Source organism: Nyctereutes procyonoides, unplaced genomic scaffold (assembly GCF_905146905.1).
Source record: "Nyctereutes procyonoides isolate TBG_1078 unplaced genomic scaffold, NYPRO_anot_genome, whole genome shotgun sequence".
Lineage (NCBI taxonomy): Eukaryota > Metazoa > Chordata > Mammalia > Carnivora > Canidae > Nyctereutes > Nyctereutes procyonoides.
This window is the reverse complement of record NW_026575131.1, coordinates 55,486,877-55,505,651: the sequence shown is the minus strand read 5'-3', so window position 1 is coordinate 55,505,651 and position 18,775 is coordinate 55,486,877. Positions and strand designations below refer to the sequence as shown.

Sequence of the window (18,775 nt, the reverse complement as noted above, 5' to 3'; positions counted from 1 at the left end):
CTCCACAAGGTTACGAGTGTCAAACACAGACTCAGATGCAAGAATCTCTGCTTTTATTGCATTGAGACTTCTCTGGAAGTCTGGAGGAAGGCAGGTGGACACACCTGTTTCTCCCTCTAGTTCCAAAGGCAGTGCAAACCCCTACTGTCTGTGCCACACGAAGTCTGGCTTCGTAATGGTGGCTCTGCCCCAGCTTGCCTCCTAGAGGGACTGTGAAGGCGATTTGGGGGAGGCAGAGGCTGGGGAGTGTGAGAGCCCGGGGGCAGAGAACGTCAACTCCTGTTTAGGCTGGAAACTAGGGAGGGCCTGGCCACACCTCCCCAGAACACCCTGAGTCAGGGACTGGGGCACGGGGAGGAGCAGGTGCCTGGGGTGTCAGGTCCAAGGTCAGCTTCCAGGGTGAAAACGCTCCTCCCCAGGCCCACACCAGAGGCCCCTAGAGCTAAAGAGAGAGGCAGTGGAGAGTGAGCCTGCCCCGGGGCCTGGAGCCCAGCAATCAGCACCCTGAGGTCACCCTCTCCCACCCTCAAGGGCAGGTACGAGTAACAAAGTGAGACAAATAAGAAAAGATGAATCCACGGTTTCTACAAAAAGCCCCACCCTCCCCGGGCCCCCTGGTCAGCTGGGGGCCACCTCGGCCTTCACCCTTTTGGGGGGCCTGTGTGGTACAGGACTGTCCAGCTGCTCCCTCTTGGGGCTGCCGGGCCCAGAGCCATTGTGCTGGGTGCAGGGCTCCGTGGAGGACTCCTGCTTGGGACTGGCGGGTGCTGGGCCATTGAGCTGGGTGGGCGCCTCCTCCTTGGGCTCAGGTTCGGGCTTGGGTGCGGGCGGGCGGGGCAGGGGTGGCAGCGCTCTCTCCAGCACGCGGGGACCGTCCCAGGCAGGGATCTCCAGGCCCAGGTGCTTCATGAGCCTGGTCATGACCTCATCCACATAGCCGTGGATGCGCAGGTCAGCATGGCGGTCCTGTGGGGGCAAAGACAGGTGGGCTTGGGCAGAGGCCTGGAGGGGAGGGAGGCGGGGGCAGGGAGCACGTCAGGGTGGGCCCAGGACGTACGTGCTTCGTGGGTTGAAGGTTGACAATGACCAGTCGGCCTCCTCGGCGCTTAGTGGCGAGTGGCAGGTTCCCGCTGGGCCGGATTTGCAGGGAGGTGCCCAGCGTGATGGACAGGTCTGCGTTCCTGGGACGGACGGCAGAGTCAGATCGAGCCCCTTCGACCCTTGTGCCTGGGTCTGGTGCCCTCTGACCCCTGGGGCTCAAGGCCCTCTGCCCCCCCACCCCACCCCGTGCTCCTGCAACACGCCCAGCCCTGGGAGGCCAGCTCTTTCCACACCCACCTCTGCTCCCAGGGACCGCCCACAGCCTGTGCCAGCTTTCAGGCTGCCCTGGGTCCTGCTCTGGCCGCTGCCCTTCTGCCCCAGCCACCTCCCCACCCTGTTGGCAGAAGCAGGGTCGTTGATGGGGGCAGGACCTTCAACACTTGGGGCTCAGGTTCTAACCTGGCTCAGCCACTTCTGGGCTGGGTAGCACTGGACAGAGGAGTCCACGTGCTGAGGCCTCAGTTTCCCTGCCTGCAACACAGGCACGGGGCAGAGTGTGTGAGTAGCTGCTGTTATTAATAAGCCAGTGAGGCCCAGAGAAGGCGCAGCCCACTCTCCCCGGAAGCCCTTCCTGACGGCCCTGGGCTGGCACCACCTGCACTTCCACAGAGAACCCCCCCACCCCATCCGGGCTCATCCGAGGGTCAGACCTGCTGGCCTCGTCAGCAAGAGTGAGGTCCCGGTCAGGCAGGGCATCCTCCCAGTCCAGGATGGTATCCCTCAGCTCCCCCCTGCAGCGGAGGGCGGGGATCAGCACAGAGACGTGCACCCTCCCCCGGAGTCCAGGCGCCGCGAGAGGTCACTCACCTGCAGGCCCGCAGCCCCCTCGCCTTGGCCACAGTGCAGAGCCGGCCTGTGGCCCTGAGGCCCATGCTGCCCACTACGGTGTCCCGGACGTACTGCCTGTGTTGGGGGAGGAGGGGGGCCAGCGGGGCCGGGTCAGCCCACCACTGCTCCCGGGGTTCCTGCCCTGCAGCCTGAGCGAGGCTGCTCTCGCCCTTCCCTGTTCTGCACGACCAGAATCTAAGCGTGAGGAAACATGCCACAAACCCAGAGCAGGGAAAGGGGGGGCTTCCACAGCGCAGCTGGCCTGGCTGCACCCCTGACACCAATGCCGCGGAAGCAGAAAGGTTGGGAAGTGTTCCAGCAAAGGAGACTGGAGACTGGATCCTAGGCCGGATCTCAGACCAGGACAGAAACAAGCCACAGGAGCACTGGGAACCCAGGTCACGGCCTGATTGTCTACATTGCCTTCCGCGTCCCGGCCTGCACGACTGGCTGTGGCCGAGGAAGAGCGGAGCTCCTGGGAGGTACGTGTCCTGCAGGTCAGGGGCGGTGGACACGAGGGGTCCGCCACTTACTCCTCAACAGCCCAGCAAGTACTGACAAAATGCGGCAAAAGAGTAACACAGCTGTCAAACCTATGTCGGGATCAGCGAACTATGGATCAAACCTGGCCCTCGGCCTCCTGTTTTCATGAATAAAGTTTTATTTGCACACAGCCAAGCCCATTCCTCCATGTGTGGTCTACGCGCCTCTCACGCCACAGCAGCAGAGCTTGTAGTCCTAACAGAGACCGTCTGGGCCACAAAGCTGGAAATGTTTGACCCTCTGACCCTTTCCAGAAATAACCTGCTGAGCCCTGGTCTAGGCAAAGTATGAGTTCATGATACAATTCTTGTGAGTTTTCTATAGATCTGAAATTTTTTCAAAATAAATTTGGGGACAAAATTTTGTTTTGGGACAAATTTGTTTTTGAATTGGGGGGGCCCCACCTGTGCGGCCGCTCAGCCAGCAGGAGGAGACCCCCCCCAGAGCGCACCAGCTCCATGAAGGGCTCTGGCTCAGCCTTCCCAGAGTGGGCGGACACACTCCTGTCACACTCTGCCATGGGTTGAATTGTCCCCCACCTCGCTGCCCACACCTGGCGCCCCCGCCCCCACCCTCCCACGGCACTCACGTCTTACACTTGACACATTCCTCTACGAACATGTTTCCGTGGAGCTCCGCCAGCTTGTCCCTGTGGGAGGAGAAGGGAGACACTTGGCTATGGCACGGGGTTCTGACTCCTGAGGCTTCGGGCTGAGCACTAAGCCCTCCTCCTCCAGGAAGCCTTCCCTAAGCCCTCAACCATAGATCAATGGACTCGGTCCAGCGCCTCTGGCTGCTGACTCCATCATCCTCACATACAGCCTTACGCAGATGACCCAGCCTCCCTGAGCCTGAGGAATCATTAACCCTCACAGCTGACCCCACCTTCGTACACAGGCAGCCTGGTCCGTTCACAAAATCCATCCACAATCGTGTTGGAACCTCCGAATGTCACCAGGTCGAAAGGACAGGAATTGTAATCCCTGGTTTGCAAAAGAGGAACCTGAGGCGATGGGTGGCCCAGGGGGGCAGAGGAACGTGGAATCAACTCCCGGCTCTGTGGCTGTGTGACCTTGTGCAGGTCACTTTACCTCTCTTGCCTCATGCCCCCATCTGTGAAATGGGACAACAGAGCCTAACTTTTGGGATTTTTGAGAGAACAACGACCAGGCCTGGAAGGCTCTTCTCCTGGCTCCGTCACCTCCTTCACGTCCCCACTCAAATGTCAGCCTCCCTGACCTGCAACTCCTGCCCCACCTTCCCCATTTGTTCCACAACAGTGATTACCGCCTGACACAGATTTTGATTTGCTCATTTGTCTTCTGTTTCCTCCCCACTGGAGCATGAGCCCCAGGAGGGCGACCTACTGTCTTGTGCACCCAGTGTCCTGTGTCTAGAACAGTGTGTGGCCTGCAGTGGGCCCGGGGTAGTTGTTGGGTGTGATCCACTTTGCTCCTGTCTGCGCACAGTGGGTGCTGGGCAATTAGTGCTTATTCCTCCACGGTGGGACTCAGGCCCACTTCAAAAGAGGAGTGGACAGGGGCCTCATTCACCTGTATAAGCAGAGAAAAGTCTTTTTTCCTGGACCCTCGCCTACCAAGTGTCGCCCGCTCATGTCAACAGCTGACCCGGCTCTCGCCTGTACCCCAAGGGGATACCCGGCCAGGCCTAACACAGTGCTCACATTCACTATACGAGTGACAAAGGGGAATGTTAAAACCCAACAACAGGGATCCCTGGGTGGCGCAGTGGTTTAGCGCCGGTCTTTGGCCCAGGGCGCGATCCTGGAGACCCAGGATCGAATCCCACGTCAGGCTCCCGGTGCATGGAGCCTGCTTCTCCCTCTGCCTGTGTCTCTGCCTCTCTCTCTATGTGACTGTCATAAATTAAAAAAAAAAAAAAAAAAAAAAAACCCAACAACAAGTTCTAAACTGTGAGCACCCTTTCTCCCGCACCCAATTCCCTCTCGGCCTCACCCCAAGGGAGATTTTAAAGCGCCCTGTGGCTGGGCTATTGTGCTGGCAGCTGAAGGCTGTGCTGTAGGACAACAGAGGTCCAGAGCGGTCCGGGCTGGAATCACCCCGGGACCAGAAACAGGGACCCCAGTTCTCCAGATATGCCCAGGAGGCAGCGACAACACACAATAGGGAGTCCTACTGAGTGCCAAGTGCTTTTCCCTGCTGCCTCACTCCATTGCCATGTCGGCCTCACGAGCAAGGGGCCAGCATCAACGTTTATTTTACAGATGAGGAGACTGAGGCCCAGAGAGAGGGAGGGGTGGCCTGCCCCAGGCCGAGCCAGCCCGGGAGCCGGGTGTTACCTGGGGAAACCGGAGCGCACGTGCAGCCCGTCCACATTCTGGCTGACCAGGAAGCGGAGGAGGCCCACGCGCTCCAGCTGCACCAGTGCCATGTGGGTCTGCGTGGGCCGCGCGCTCTCAAAGGTGGTGTCGAATTTGGGGGCCAGGCCCCGCTCCTCCATTGTCCAGACGCCATGGGGGCCCCTGAAGGCGGCAAGTGGGGAGAGACACGGAGAGTTTAGGATTCAAGGAGACCGGGGTAGAGAGAAAGAGACAGGGCATTAGAGACAGAGAATCTTGGAGACAAAGAGGAAAGAAAAGAGAAGGGGGGCTGGGGGTAGAATGCGGGGCAAAAAATTATTCATTCCAATCCATATTTCCTGCTGCTGCACTGAGCCTGGCCCTGCACTGGGTGATGCTGGGGTCCTAGCAGACCCGGGCCCTGCCCTTGAGGAGCCCTCCATCCTGTGAGAGGAGGAGACACAAGTGGCCACAGACTCTGCAGCTGTGGGGCTGGAGGAGCCCAGTGGAGGTGGGGGGGGCTATGCATGGGGGCCTGGGAAGGCTTCCTGGAGGAGGCTGAGCTGTCTCTTCAACTGTGCGAGGATAGGGCAGAGCAGAAGGGGTAAGCAAAGGCCGAGGGGGCTGGTGACAGCCTGTGAGCTTGGGGATGTGCAAGGGGTCTGGGGGCCTCAGTAGGAGCAACAGGGGCTGAGGCTGGAGAGATGTCCCGAGGTGGGGTCAGGAAGGGCTTGGATTTCCAGCCTGAAGTACCTGGGACTCTCCTGTGTGGCAGTGGGGAGCCACGGGCAGATTAGGGAGGAGGGGTGGGGGGGAGTCACGCCTTAGAAGTCTCACATTCCTCCCAGAACCAGGAATCTGCTCTCCTGCTGCAAGTCTGGGCTGAGGCCTAGGGAGGGAGTATGAATGCGATAGGCCTACTCTAGGGGGCAGGGTTGCAAACTCAGCCCCTACTGGGGTCCCTGGGGCGGGGTGCCAGGTTGAGACCCTTACACTTCAGCAAGGTTCTTGTCTAACAACAGGATGCCTGAAGCAGGAAGGAGTCTAGACACTGTCTGGTTCCACGCCCTTGTTAATAGGTGAGGAGGCTGAGGGCTTGATGGTTAAAGCCACTTGCCTGACACCAGGTCTGACAGAAAAATATTTGCAAGTGAGCATGGAGCTAACTGCTCCTGACCTTCCCATCGTCTGATGTAATAGAATCACCCCCCCCCCCCCCCGCCAAAAAAAGGGACACCTGGGTGTCTCAGCAGTTGAGCGACTGCTTTTGGCTCAGGGCATGATCTTGGAGTTCCAGGATCGAGTCCCACATCGGACTCCCTGTATGGAGCCTGTTTCTCCCTCTGCCTGTGTCTCTGCCTCTCTCCTTCTGTGTCTCTCAAGAATAAATAAAATATTAAAGAAAGAAAGAAAGAAAGAAAGAAAGAAAGAAACAAACAAACAAACAAACAAACAAACCCAATATTTAGGCATGTGTGATGAGCCCAGGCAAAAGACTACATTCTGGGGATCCCTGGGTGGCTCAGCAGTTTAGTTCCTGCCTTTGGCCCAGGGCATGATCCCAGGGTTCTGGGATCAAGTCCCGCATCGGCTCCCTGCAGGGAGCCTGCTTCTCCCTCTGCCTGTGTCTCTGCCTCCCTCTCTCTCTCTCTCTCTCTGTCTCTCATGAATAAATAAATTCTTTAAGAAAAACCCAAAAAACAAAGACTACATTCCCCAGAATCCCTTGCAGCTAGGTATGGCCAGGTGACCAGGTCCTGGACCTGGATGTGAGCAGAAGGTTGAGCATGCCTTAAAGGGACATGTCTGCAAGGGCAGGGTCTTCCCCAAGCTCAACACCCCCAGGGGGAAGGTGGCAGGAGGGGTTCTGATGCCCAAGCCTCTGTGAGCTGACAGGGAGCTGCTGGCTGTGTGGCAGGCCCTGCCTCGGCTTCCCCTCCACGCCCACAGACCTGAAGTCTGGGATGCCCGAGGCGGTGCTGATGCCAGCACCTGTGTGGAACACCACGTTGGAGGACTGCCAGACCAGCTGTGCCAGCTCCCACACCTTGCGCTCCAACTCCTCAGGCGGGTCGAAGATCTGTCAGGGGATGGAGCAAAAGGGGGAGGTCAAACTGTGTCCCTGAGGACAAGGTCACTAGCCACAGGCGGGGGAAGCCCCGCCTTGTCCAGAGGAGAGAACTCACTGGAAAAGGCAGCTGGTCCTCAGGTCCCCCCTCTGCCCACAGCCCGCCGGGGCTCCCTCAGAGTGAAAGCCTAAGCCTTCCCAGTGGCCCCCAAGGCCCTGCACACCCGCCCCATCCTGTCCCCCTCTCCCCCTCGCCCGCTCTGCTACAGCCACCCATGCCTCCTCACCGTACCTCCAACACACCAGGCCTAGGCCTGATCCTGCCTCAGGACCTGTGCATGGGCTGTACATGGCTCCTCCCTGACCCCCTTTAGGTCTCAGCTCAAAAGTCCCCTCGTTTGCACACCCAATGTTCACAGAAGCACCATTCACAATCGCTAAAATGGGGAATCAACACAAGCATCCATCGATGGATGAAAAGATAAACACAATGCGGTCCATCCATGTCCGGAATATGATCCAGCCCTAGAAAGGAAGGGACCCCGACACCTGCCCCCGCGTGGACGGACCCCGAGGACGCCGGGCTCAGGGAGGGGACCCAGACCCAGAAGGACGCCTCCTGCAGGACCCCACTCCCAGGAGGTCCCCAGAGGAGTCCCGTCCACAGAGACAGAGGAGGTGGTGGGAGCCAGGGGTGGGGCGGGGGGAAGGGGGTCAGTGCTTCCTGGGGACAGGGTCTCCGTGTGGGGAGATGGAAGATTCTGCAGACAGTGCTGGGGGTGGTCGCACAACAGCATGAGCGTGTTCTATGCCACTGAACTGTGTACTTAAAGATGGTTAAGGTGGTACATTTTGCCACAAATAATAAAAAAAAAAGAAAGAAAGAAAACCCAAAAGTCATGTAAACGATGCCTGCTGGGCTCTGGCTTCAGTGCAGCCCCGGCTCTCACCACCGCTCCCGGCCTTCCTTTTCTCCACCATCTACTTTCTTATATTTACTTGCTCCTCGGGCGTCTTCCTGCCAGAATGAGGGGGTTTGGGATGCCCTGTGCCCCACTGTGGCCCCAGGGCCTAGCAAGCACCTGGCTGGTGCACAGCAGGTGCTCAGTGTCTGTGGGCTCAGGCGACTGGAAGCGGAGGAGACAGGGGCTGGGGACGGGGCTGAGGGCTCGGGCTGCACGAACCGCTCACGCAGGCGGCACAGCCCCGCCCGCAGCGGATGGGGCGACCCCCACCCCGACCCCGCCTACGGGGGGGGCCCAGAGGGGCAGGGAGTCCCCCCACGTCCGGCAGAGGCGGAGGGGTCCTTGTGCCACCTGAGCCCGTCCCTGCAGCCCCAAACCCTCCTCCACCGCCTGGCACGTGCGCCCCCGCGCTCCCGCCCCTGGGCTCCTCTCCGGCCTAACCCGGGCTCCGAGGGTGTCTATTCCCCTCCTCGCCTCGCCCTCCCTGCAGCTGCGCCCGGGCTTCCCCGGTCACCCGCTCGGCCCACCCGGGGCTGGGGGCGTCCGGGTCCCCGGGAGCGCAGGGGGCGTCACTTCCCGCCCCCTCCTCCCTGGGAAGTCCCTCCCATTGTCTAGCCTCGGTGCCTCCCGATGTTCCCACAATGCCCCGCTGCCGTCCGGCCCCGCCCAGCCCGCGGCGCTGCGGGCGGCCTGCCGGGCGCCGGGCCCCGCTCACCTCCGGGAGGCCGCACTTGCCCTTGTCCGCGTACGGCGACAGTCCCGCCGCGTAATTCACCGACATCCTCGCCGCCCCAACGGGAACAATAAAGTTTCTCTTGTTGAGGCCGCTTCCGCCGGAAATGGGGCGGGATGGGGGCGGAGCCGCGTTCCACGGCGCTCGCCGGGCCGCTCCCTCCAAGGCGCATGCGCCTCGCCTGTCGCCGCAGGCGCCATGTCAACTGCTGGCAGAGGGCAGCCGGCTCCCTTGGACGCGGCGAGCACCCCGCGGAGATTTGTGCAGTCACCCCTGAGATGAGGGGCACAGGCGCGCCTGGGTGGCGCAGTCAGTTAGGCGTCTGCCCTCGGCTCGGGTCCTGGGATGGGACGCGGGTGCGGCTCTGCTCCCCTGGGAGCCCGCCCCTCCCTCTCCCTACTTGTGCTCATAAATGAATTAAAAAAAAAAAATCTTGCAAAAAAATAAAATGAGGGGCACAAGTGGCCAGCGCGTCCCCTTTGCTCTTCTTGCAAATGAGTAAATGGAGGTCCCCACGCCACCCCCCGCCGTCCCCGAGGCCAGGTGCTTCCCGTCGAGGCTCTTTCTGCTGCACATTTCGGGAGTTTATGAGAGTCACAATCGCGGGGTACTCGTGCAAGTGTGCGGCGGGGGCCTGGTGTGTGCAACGTGGGGCCTTGGACGCCGCTGCGGATTGCCCAGCGCTGCCCAGGCGCGGGGCAGTCTCCCCTGGGCAGGGCAGGTGCGCAGCTAGGAGACTGCTCAAGGGCACTGGGGCTGGTGGCCTCGAGGATGCGTTGAAGAAACGCGCGGGGCAGTCGCTGGAGAACAAAGGCGGCACCTTGTGGCGAGAGATGGACACAAACCGGTGACCGGGAGATGGTGACTCTGGTGTGATTAAGGTGCCATGAGGGCACCGGGCGACAGGGAGCTCAGAGGAGGCACCTGACCCAGCCTGGGTGCACCTGGGAAGGCTTCCTGGAGGAGGGGGTGTTGCAGCAAAGATCCGAAGTGTGAGTAGGAATGAGATGGGGAGAGCGAGCGGGTTGGGAGTAACGTGGGGCAGAGAAGGGGCATTCCTGGTGGAGAAGCAGCAAGTGCAAAGGCCTGGAAGGGAGGTAGAGGGTGGCGGAAGAGCTCGTTGGCCAGCAGGCAGCCCCGCAGCCAGCCTGTCTCCTCCCTCTGCTCATCCCCGGCCCCCTGGGGCAGCTGCCTTCTCAGAGCCGATCGGGTGTCTGAGCTGAGCACTTGGAGCTGCTGGTGTGAGCGGGTGGCCCAGCCGGGAGCAGGTAATTGGAGCCGGCAGTGAGCACGGAGGCTGGTGCTAGAGTCACTGGAGTCGCAGGAGGTAGGAGAGGAGGAAGTGAGGGAAGCCTGGGATGGGGCGCCCCTTAGGACCTCAGCCCCTTGCCTCTGAGCCCTGGTGTGAGGGAGAAAGGAGAAGCCCGCATGTGTCCCCGCTGTGGCGAGGAGCTACCCAGGCACCCTCGCATGCACACACACACACACGTGCACACGCTCATGCATGCACTTCCCACTTCCCAGCCTTTGCACTGTCTAGGGTACATACCCTCTTTAACTGCCACTGTCCCTCTCAGCATCCTGCCTGGCCATCGGGTCCTGCTTTATATACCATCACCTCTTCCGGGAAGCTACTCCCGTCCCCCCAAGCCCATGGTTCTCTCCTGTCCTGGCAACCTGTGGACTCTTGGGTGTCTTATTACACCCTGCTCTGGGTGTGATTGAGACAGAGGTAGAAGAAAAAGAGTAGGGTGAGTGCTGAGTGGATGGGTATGCTGATTGGTGGAGGGGTGGGTGGATGAATGAGTGGTCAGTAGATAGAAGGGTGGGTAGATGGAAGGGTGAATGGATGACTGCGCCGTGGAGTGAGTGGATGGGTGGGTGTTGGGTGTGTAGATAGGTGGGTGGGTGTGTAGATGGATGGATGTGTTGGTGTTGGATGTGTAGGTAGGTGGCTAGGTTGATGAGTGGGTGGGTGCATGTTGGATACGTAGGTGGGTGAGTACGTGGATGGATAGGTGGGTGTTGAATGTGTGGGTGGGTGCATGTTGGATGTGTAGGTAGATGGGCACGTGGATAGATGGGTGGGTAAGTGGATGGATGGTTGGATAGGTAGATGGGTGTTGGATGTGTAGGTAGGTGGGTGGCTAGGTGGATGGATGGGTGGGTGTTGGGTGGGTGGCTAGGTGGATGGCTGGCTGGATGGGTGTCCAATATGTAAGTGGGTGCATAGATGGATGATAGGTGGGTGGTGGATGAAGTATGATTAAAGGGTCATGGGAAGGTGAGTTGGTGGCTGGTAGCCAGCGGGTGTCTGTACAAACGCTCAGGTAGGAGGATGGATGCACTGGGGAATGGATGGGTGAGTAGACAGACGGAAGAATGGCTTCGAGAATCTCAGGCAGGTTGGACAGGTGATGGACAGGCCTCCATAGAAATCCGACTCCTAGTGGGGAGGAATCCCTGGCCACCCACCTTGAGATGCGTCTGCCCTCCAGCCCCGTACACGGGAAGAACGCGTAAGGGGCCCAGGCAGGCATGGATAGGCGGACAGGTGCCTATACATGTACACAGCCATCGCCCCCGACCTCTCACCTTGGGTGACTGGCCTCCGTGCTCTCTGTCACACAGACACCGCCTGGTGGAAGGACACTTGGCTGCAGATGATCTTCTCTGATTATCCAAGAAACGTGCCTTTGTGCAGACCAGCCCAGACACTTCCAGCCTCCAAAGCCAGGGCGGGGGCAGAGGAAGGGACCCAAGCAGGGCTGGAGGAAGCCGGTTTGAGGAGTTGAGAGTTCAGCTTGTGGACAACAGGCGAAGCTCATCAGAACATCGGGTTCTGGAACGGGGCTGTGAGGGGTAAATAGGAGTTGACCAGAGAAGAAGGAGAAGGAAGGGTATTCTATGTAGAAATAACTGCACTGATGAAAGCTTAGAGACCACAGAAAGCTTTATCTGCGTGCACAACAGGGAACACCGGAGAGGTGCATATATTGAGCACCTGCTGTTTGCCAGGCTCTAGGCTAGGGACTTCACTGAAAACTGACCATTGGTCAATAGGGGATTCTCTCCCTCAGGTTAAGGATGAGGCAGGTGAAACTCAGGGCAAGTGACCTGCCAAAGGACACACAGCAAATAGGAGAGGGGGTGTCCTGCGTCTGTGTCCTGCTCTAGGGTCTGAAATGGCCCAGGGAAGACGAAGGGGTCCTTTCGAGGAGAGGGAGGCAGTTGACCCTCCTGCTCACCAGGTGCTGCATCCTGCCCCACCCTTGTGCTTCCCCAGGTGGCCTCTGTTGAGGAGAAACGTGGGACGCTGGCCATGAAGACCCTCCGGGCACGATTTAAGAAGACAGAGGTGAGTCTGAGGCCCCTGAATGCCCAGTGTCCCCTAGTTTCAGGCTTGGGTGCCCCAGGGCCTGGCTGAGGAGCCACTGGGCCCTTGGAGCACTGTCCCCCACGCCTTCTCTGATCCTTCTGGCAGCTTCCTTACGACCAGGCCCCTCCTGGTCAGACTCTCCCCGTGGTTCCTCACCCCCCACAGGTTCTGGGTCTGCTCCCTCTCCTGCCTTTCCTGTCGACTGCACCCTGCTGCCCTCATGTCCCCACCTCTTCCTGCTCGGTTTCCAGCCACCAGCACCCCTCCTCTTGCCTCCATGGGGAAAGCCCTCTCCTGCATTGCCCACCTGTCCAACCCTCTACAGTCCCCCCCCCCGCCGCATTTGGCGCCAGTAACTCTTCTTCTGGAAGAATCTCCATTCTCCCTAGCTCCAGTAACCACTTGCTTTTCGGAGGACTCACTTTCTCAGGGACCCTATCTCTTGCTTTTGAGCATTCACTCAGCAAAGTGTTTGTATCAGGCCCTGTTCTAGGTGTTGAGGAAGTGCCTACCCTCTTGGAGCTGACAGCCAAGTGGGGTTGATGGATATTAAGCAAGATAAATGAGTGAAAAGGCATTTTTTATGCCACAGAAACAAGGAAAGCAAGGAAAGGGAGCATCTGGGGCAGGGGAGTTGGTTGCAGTCCTAAAGCAAGGTGTCAAGAAAGGCCTCGTCGTCAAGGAGCTGATATAAGAGCAAAGGTCAGAAGGGAAAGAGGGAGGGAATCGTGCGCATATTTCAAGAATTGCGTTCCAGGCCGAGGGAACAGCCAGTGCAAAGGCCCTGAGGTGGGCTGGAGCTGGCCTCCTGTGCAGAGAGGACTGTGAGCTCCCGGAGGGAGATGTTCCTTCCTCAGTTGTACCCACCCTCCCCTGGTCCCCCAAGTGTAGGGAAGTATGGGGGCTGGGCCAGGCCTGGGTGATTCAGGGCCATCTTGGGATGATGATGAGCAGGTTCTTGGGCTGGAACAGAGCGTGTCGGTGGGCTGATGCTGAAGAGGGCCCAGCCCAAGGAGAGGAGCTCTGGAAAGCTGAAAAGGGGGCAGAGGAACAAGCCTGTTTGTAAAGTCAGGTGGCTCTGGGTTTGGGCACGTCCTCCGCCTGACTAGCTGGGTCACCGTGCGTCTGTTCCCAAGCCTCCTGTGGCGCCCTCGGTTTTCCCAACTCATCTATTTCTGGAATATGTTCAGCTTAACATTCCATTTCCCTTTCTTTAATTAATTTTGTTTTAAAGATTTTATTTATTTATTCATGAGAGACAGAGAGAGGCACACACAGGCAGAGGGAGAAGCAGGCTCCCTGCAGGGGACCCCAATGTGGGACTCGATCCCAGGATCCCGGGATCACACCCTGAGCCAAAGGCAGATGCTCAACCACTGTGCCACTCGGGCATCCCATCCTTATTTTAATTTAAACTTTAAACACTTAAATGTAATAGCATTGAATTCATTTTTGCTGATTGCACCCGGTTCGGGCTTTATTTCCTTGTTTTGGTTTTATGTGTGTTTTCAAACACTGTAAGGAGCTTAACCCGGAGCTTTGCGGATGTTAGCTCATGTCTTCCTCATGACCATCCTACGGGGTATGAGCTTTTATTATTCCACTTTACAGATGAGGAGAGGAGGCCCAGAGAGGTTAGAGACTTGCCCAAGGTCACACAGCTAGGAATGGAGACACCAGACTTCCCCCAGGTTGGGGGTGGGGGGGGAGTCTACTGATTGGAGAGAAGTAGCGAGAGATGGAGTCAGAAATAAATAGCTCGCTCACCACCTACAAAAAAATGTGGGCACAGAGTCAGACTCCTTCATTGCCGAATGATCCTTAAATTCTTCATCCCGTGTGGAATCAGCTCCTAATCTGGACTCTTCACATTTACCCCTCTCCCCCACCACCCCCGAGAATTCCTGAGATGTTGAAGGCAGCGGTAAACCAAACCCTACAATTGTTTGACTTCAAAAGTAGAATTATAACCGAAATTGAGATCAAATCCTTGAAAAAGTTTGCGCAGCTAAAAAAAAAAAAAGAAAAGAAAAGAAAAACAGACACCTAATTTGGGACACGGGTATGTTGGGCATGTAGCACAGGTGTGGGGGTGCATGGGGGACAGGGACACGTGTTAAAGCCTCAGGCTGGGTGTGAGGGTGTCGGGGCATCTAGGGGGACATCTGGGAGGTGGCGGGGGGGGGGCTGGGGGGACACGGACGGGACGACCTCGTCCTCTACATCCCCCCATCTCTGGCAGCTCACTGTCCCTCCCTTCTGCGGCTCCAGTTTCTGGGCAGACAGCGGGAGTCAGGTTCGGCTTTTGTTCAGCTCCCCCGAGGGAGGAAAGCGAACACCGTGACTGCGTGACTGCAGACACACAGACACCCCCGCCTCCCCGCCCCCAGCTGCTCCCTCATCTCAGCGCACAGGCCACCCCCACACCTTTGCTGGTCCTCCCTCCCTGCCGCGTCTGCTTCTCTGCCACCAGCCTTTGCTTTAAGACCTGAACACATCGGGGCGCCTGGGGGCCTCAGCGGTTGGGCATCTGCCTTTGGCTCAGGTCGTGATCCCGGGGTTCTGGGATCGAGTCCCACATGGGGTTCTCCCTGCATGGAGCCTGCTTCTTGATCTACCTGTGTCTCTGCCTCCCTCATGAATTAAAAAAAAAAAAAAAAAAAAAGACCTGAACACATGGCCATACTTGCCCTGAGCCTTCTCAGAGCCTTTCTGGGCCTGATTTCCCATCCATAAGATGGGATTTAACTGAAGCCGTGAGCCCAGCCCTTAGGTTCCCACCAGCCTCCTGCCCTTATTTCAGGTTTTAGGAAAAAACCCACAAGCATAAGATTGGAGCTTTGAGACATTCACAGATTCCCAGGGCCTCACTGCTTCCTGGAAAGTCTGTCTGGCGTTTTTATTCTCCAGAGTTACCTGTTCCTTGAATTCATTCAACGGACATTTAGTGGGTCCCTCCCTGCTGTAGGTGCTGGAGGTCAGGCTGGCTTCACAGACCCACCCTCAGAAGGGCCCCACGTTTGGTTTCATGCTGTCTCCTCTGACATTGTAGGCGAGGAGTAGCCTGAGAGGAAGCAGGGAGTATTCAGAAGGGGACACGATGTGGCATCAGGAGGGGAAAGGAGCAATGAAAACAACAACAAAAACCCTGCTAAAAATACCCTGTTCAGGTGCCTTCCAGTGTAGACAAAAGGAGAGGAATGGGCCATGTGGACAGTGGAGGCGGGAGGGTGCTCTGGGTGGAGGACACCACAAGAGCAGACGCCCCCAGACCAGAAAGGAGGGCACCGTGACCTTGGGATTGTGTCTGAGCAGGGCAAGTGTAGGGACTTGATGGGGGGTAAAGTAGTGGGGGGCAAATTCTCCCTGTAGAGCCAGGCAGTAACATTTTTGTTTCTGGTGGGGGGTGAGAGGTAGGGGGGACCCAGCCCTCCTGTCTGCCACTGCAGAGAGCAGCCAGAGGCCGCAGCACACAGATGGGCATGGCTCCATCCCAATAAAACTTTTTTTTTTTTTTTTATTCATGATAGTCAGAGAGAGAGAGAGAGAGAGAGGCAGAGACACAGGCAGAGGGAGAAGCAGGCTCCATGCACCGGGAGCCCGACATGGGACTCGATCCCGGGGCTCCAGGATCGCGCCCTGGGCCAAAGGCAGGCGCCAAACCGCTGCGCCACCCAGGGATCCCCCAATAAAACTTTATTTACAGACACTGATATGTAAATTTCATGTCATTTTCACGTATCAGAAAATATTACGCTTCTTTTTGACCCCCCCACTTTTTTTTTTTTTTTATTTATGATAGTCACACACACAGAGAGAGAGAGAGGCAGAGACACAGGCAGAGGGAGAAGCAGGCTCCATGCACCAGGAGCCCGACGTGGGACTCGATCCCGGGTCTCCGGGATCGCGCCCTGGGCCAAAGGCAGGCGCTAAACCGCTGCGCCACCCAGGGATCCCCCCCCCACTTCTAAATGTAAAAACCATTCTTAGTTCTCAAGCAGCACACAACCAGGCAGGGGGTGGGATTTGGCCCAAGGGGACCAGTTTCTATAGAAACCTTGGGGGGATACCCACCCCCCTCCCCAGAGCAGTCTGGATTTTATGCTGAGTGGGGCTGCTGGAGGCTTTCGGGCAGGAGGGAGAGAAGAGCTGATGAGGCTTCAGGAAGCTGGGGGCCGAGGACAGGGCTGGGGAGACCAGAGTGGAGGTGTCCCCAGATGGAGCCCACAGGGATGGGGCTGGACCAGGCAGGACGGGGTACCTGAATAGAGTTCACAGCCAGTGGGGTTCGCTGGTGGAGTGGGTGTGGCGTGAGAGGGAGGAGTCAGGTGAGGTCCAGACTTGGCCCGAGCCCCTGGGGGGCAGTGGGGGGGGGTGAGGGGTATTTGTCTGAGCTCCTATAGTATCCAGGAGGACCGGCCAAGGCGCTGGGAAATCCGAGGCCTGCGCTGGGAGATCCATTTCAGCTCCCTCCCTGGCCAAGCCTGAGAGGGGCACTCTGCCTCTGGGTGTGGGAGGCAGGAGCCCTCAACACCCCCCCCAGTTGCCTATCACCAAACTCTCCATTTATCTGCCCCGCCTCTCCCTCCCCCTGCCCAAAGATGTCCCAAGAAGAATCACAGACAGATCTTGCCCCTGGAGACATGGGGGTGGCATCTGGGGACATCTGTGGTGGTCACACTGGGGGCGCTCCTGGCATCGAATGGGTGGGGGCCGGGGATGCTGCTCAGCTCCCCCCCCAACCCTGCAACAGAGAAGGATCTGGGGCTGAAAGTCTGCAGTGCCTCAGTGGAGGGACCCAGCCCGATGGTGCCTGTTGCATTATCTATCCCATTTAGCAGTTGGGGAATTGAGACCCAGAGAAGGAGCGTGACTGGCCCAAAGTCACACAGCGTGCGTTCCGTGACCAAGTTGTATTCAGGCCCCCCCTTCCTGTCTGCAGTCGCAACTGCTAACCCATTTCCAGAAGGCTGTCTCTGCACTCATCCCTTCTCTCCCCTCTCATCCCTGTGCCCCACCCCACCCCACGGCCCCTATGTGAATTTGCAACCACATCAACAGTGAACCATTCCATTTTGGAACCTTCCGTGGCTTCCCTGAGGTCCCCCATTCCTGGTTCCCCCCCCTCCTTCCGTGGATGCACCTCCTCCTCCACCCTACCCTTAAGTATGACCTCCAACCACCTGGTCGTGCACCAGCGCACAGGCAACTGGGCGGGTGCAGGAAAGACATAATTTCATGATCTCTCCTGAACTTGATCGTGTCCCTGCTACCCCCCAACTCCTGCCCATCCTCCTAGTTTCAGCTCAGATGCCCCCTCTTCTGGGAAGCCCTCCCAGACTCCCCTGGTGTCGAGACATCTCTGAGCTCCCAGCTGGCCTGGGCCTCCCCCATCACAGCCTTGATCACCCTGGTTCATCAACCTATGGGTGTATATCTCTCCCTAGAGACTCCCCGTGCAGCACCAGGCACCCCATAGGACAAACGGACTCCGTGAATGAGACTCCCATGGCTCTGAGGGCCTGGCCTCCTCAGTCATTCCTCCACTCAGCAAAGACTTACCAAGGGCTCCACCCCACCCTGGGGTGCCAGGCCTATGTCAGGGAGGCCTCGGCCTGGCCCTGCTGTCCAGGGGCTCCCAGTCTAAGACAACGGCCAAGAGCTGTGTCCTCTCCGGGTCTCGGTGATTTCACTGACCACCTATGACGGCCCGTGTCCCTAGGACTCAACATTAGATATGCACACGGGCCCACGCACATCTGTGCTTGACGAATGAACCCATGATCGCTGCACTTACTATGTGCCCCGCACCGGTGCGTGCTTGCGTAGACCATCTCCTTAGTCCTCCTCCTGCTAATGATAACCCTCTGCGGGCAGTAGCTACTGTCTATTTTGAAACCCATTCTCCAGGTGAGGAATGTTAAGTCCGAAGCAGGTAAGCAAGTATCTTCTGGGTGGGGTAGCTGTGAAGCGCGGAGGGCCTGGGGGCAAGGCCCTGGGTTCAGATTCAAGTTTGTCAGACTGACTGCTGGGTCCCACCGCTGCGGGAGAGCGTGAAAGAGGGCCGGGCGGAGGGGGCGTCGAGGGGACGTCCGCCGGAGTCACCTGCCACCGCCGCCGGCTCGGACCAGGCGGAGACGCCGCAGCGGGCAGCCGCCCGGGCGGGGCAGCCGGGCCTCCTCGGCCGCGTCGGCCTCCAGGCTGGAAGGTCAGGGAGCGTCCAGCGGCGCCCGGCCCCGAGCCCAGGCCCTCCCCGCGCGACCCCTACCTGGGGGGCGGGGGGCGGGGCTCTACGGGACACCGCCCCTCCCTCCGGACCACCAGCCCCTCCCTCCGGGCGCCCCAGACCTTCCCTCCCGTTCTCCATCCCTCCCTCCGGACCCCCCAGCCCCTCCCTCCGGTCCTCCATCCCTCCCTCCGGACCCCCCAGCCCCTCCCTCCGGACACCCATCCCTCCCTCCGGACCCCCCCAGCCCTCCTCCGGTCCTCCATCCTCCCTCCGGACCCTTGCCCCTCCCTCCGGACCCCCAGCCCCTCCCTCCGGTCCCATCCCTCCCTCCGGACCTCCTGCCCCTCCCTCCGGACCCCCCAGCCCCTCCCTCCGGACACCCACCCTCCTCCGGACTCCTGCCCTCCCTCCGGTCCCATCCCCCTCCGACCCCTGCCCCTCCCTCCGACCCCCAGCCCTCCTCCGTCCTCATCCCTCCCTCCGGACCCCCCAGCCCCTCCCTCTGGACCCTCCAGTACCCGCTCCGAACGCCCCGTGGTCCCCCCTCCGGCCTCTCCCCCAGCCCCTCCCTCTGGTCGCCCCGCCCCTCCCTCCGGCGCCACCTGCCCC

The 18,775-nt window shown here is 59.1% G+C and overlaps 1 protein-coding gene across 5 annotated transcripts; it reads right to left on the bottom strand.

Annotated features, from left to right (window-relative positions):
- Nucleotides 1-36: 36 nt before the first annotated feature.
- Nucleotides 37-8,641, bottom strand: SIRT6 (sirtuin 6). 5 transcript variants are annotated; one of them, XM_055344416.1, is made up of 9 exons: nt 8,541-8,556; nt 7,153-7,878; nt 6,745-6,872; nt 4,793-4,975; nt 3,062-3,121; nt 1,909-2,004; nt 1,752-1,832; nt 1,058-1,181; nt 37-966 (listed from the first exon to the last, which is right to left on the bottom strand). In XM_055344416.1, the coding sequence occupies exons 4-9, from the start codon at nt 4,951-4,953 to the stop codon at nt 619-621; spliced, it is 870 nt and encodes a 289-aa protein (XP_055200391.1). In that variant the 5' UTR covers nt 4,954-4,975; nt 6,745-6,872; nt 7,153-7,878; nt 8,541-8,556; the 3' UTR covers nt 37-618. The 5 variants fall into 5 exon arrangements, with proteins under 5 accessions (XP_055200391.1, XP_055200389.1, XP_055200390.1 ...); XM_055344414.1 differs by lacking the exon at nt 7,153-7,878 and having other exon boundaries at nt 8,541-8,641; XM_055344415.1 differs by lacking the exon at nt 8,541-8,556 and having other exon boundaries at nt 7,153-8,175.
- Nucleotides 8,642-18,775: the final 10,134 nt, after the last annotated feature.

Bases quoted from the DNA above. Each gene is read 5' to 3' on its own strand.
- SIRT6 (XM_055344414.1), bottom strand. From the start codon at position 8,606: ATGTCGGTGAATTACGCGGCGGGACTGTCGCCGTACGCGGACAAGGGC. The intron at 4,976-6,744 runs GTCTGTGGGCGT...TGCCGCCTTCAG, and splicing joins TCGGGCATCCCAGACTTCAG to GGGCCCCCATGGCGTCTGGA. The intron at 1,833-1,908 runs GTGAGTGACCTC...CCTCCGCTGCAG, and splicing joins AGGGGGCTGCGGGCCTGCAG to GGGGGAGCTGAGGGATACCA.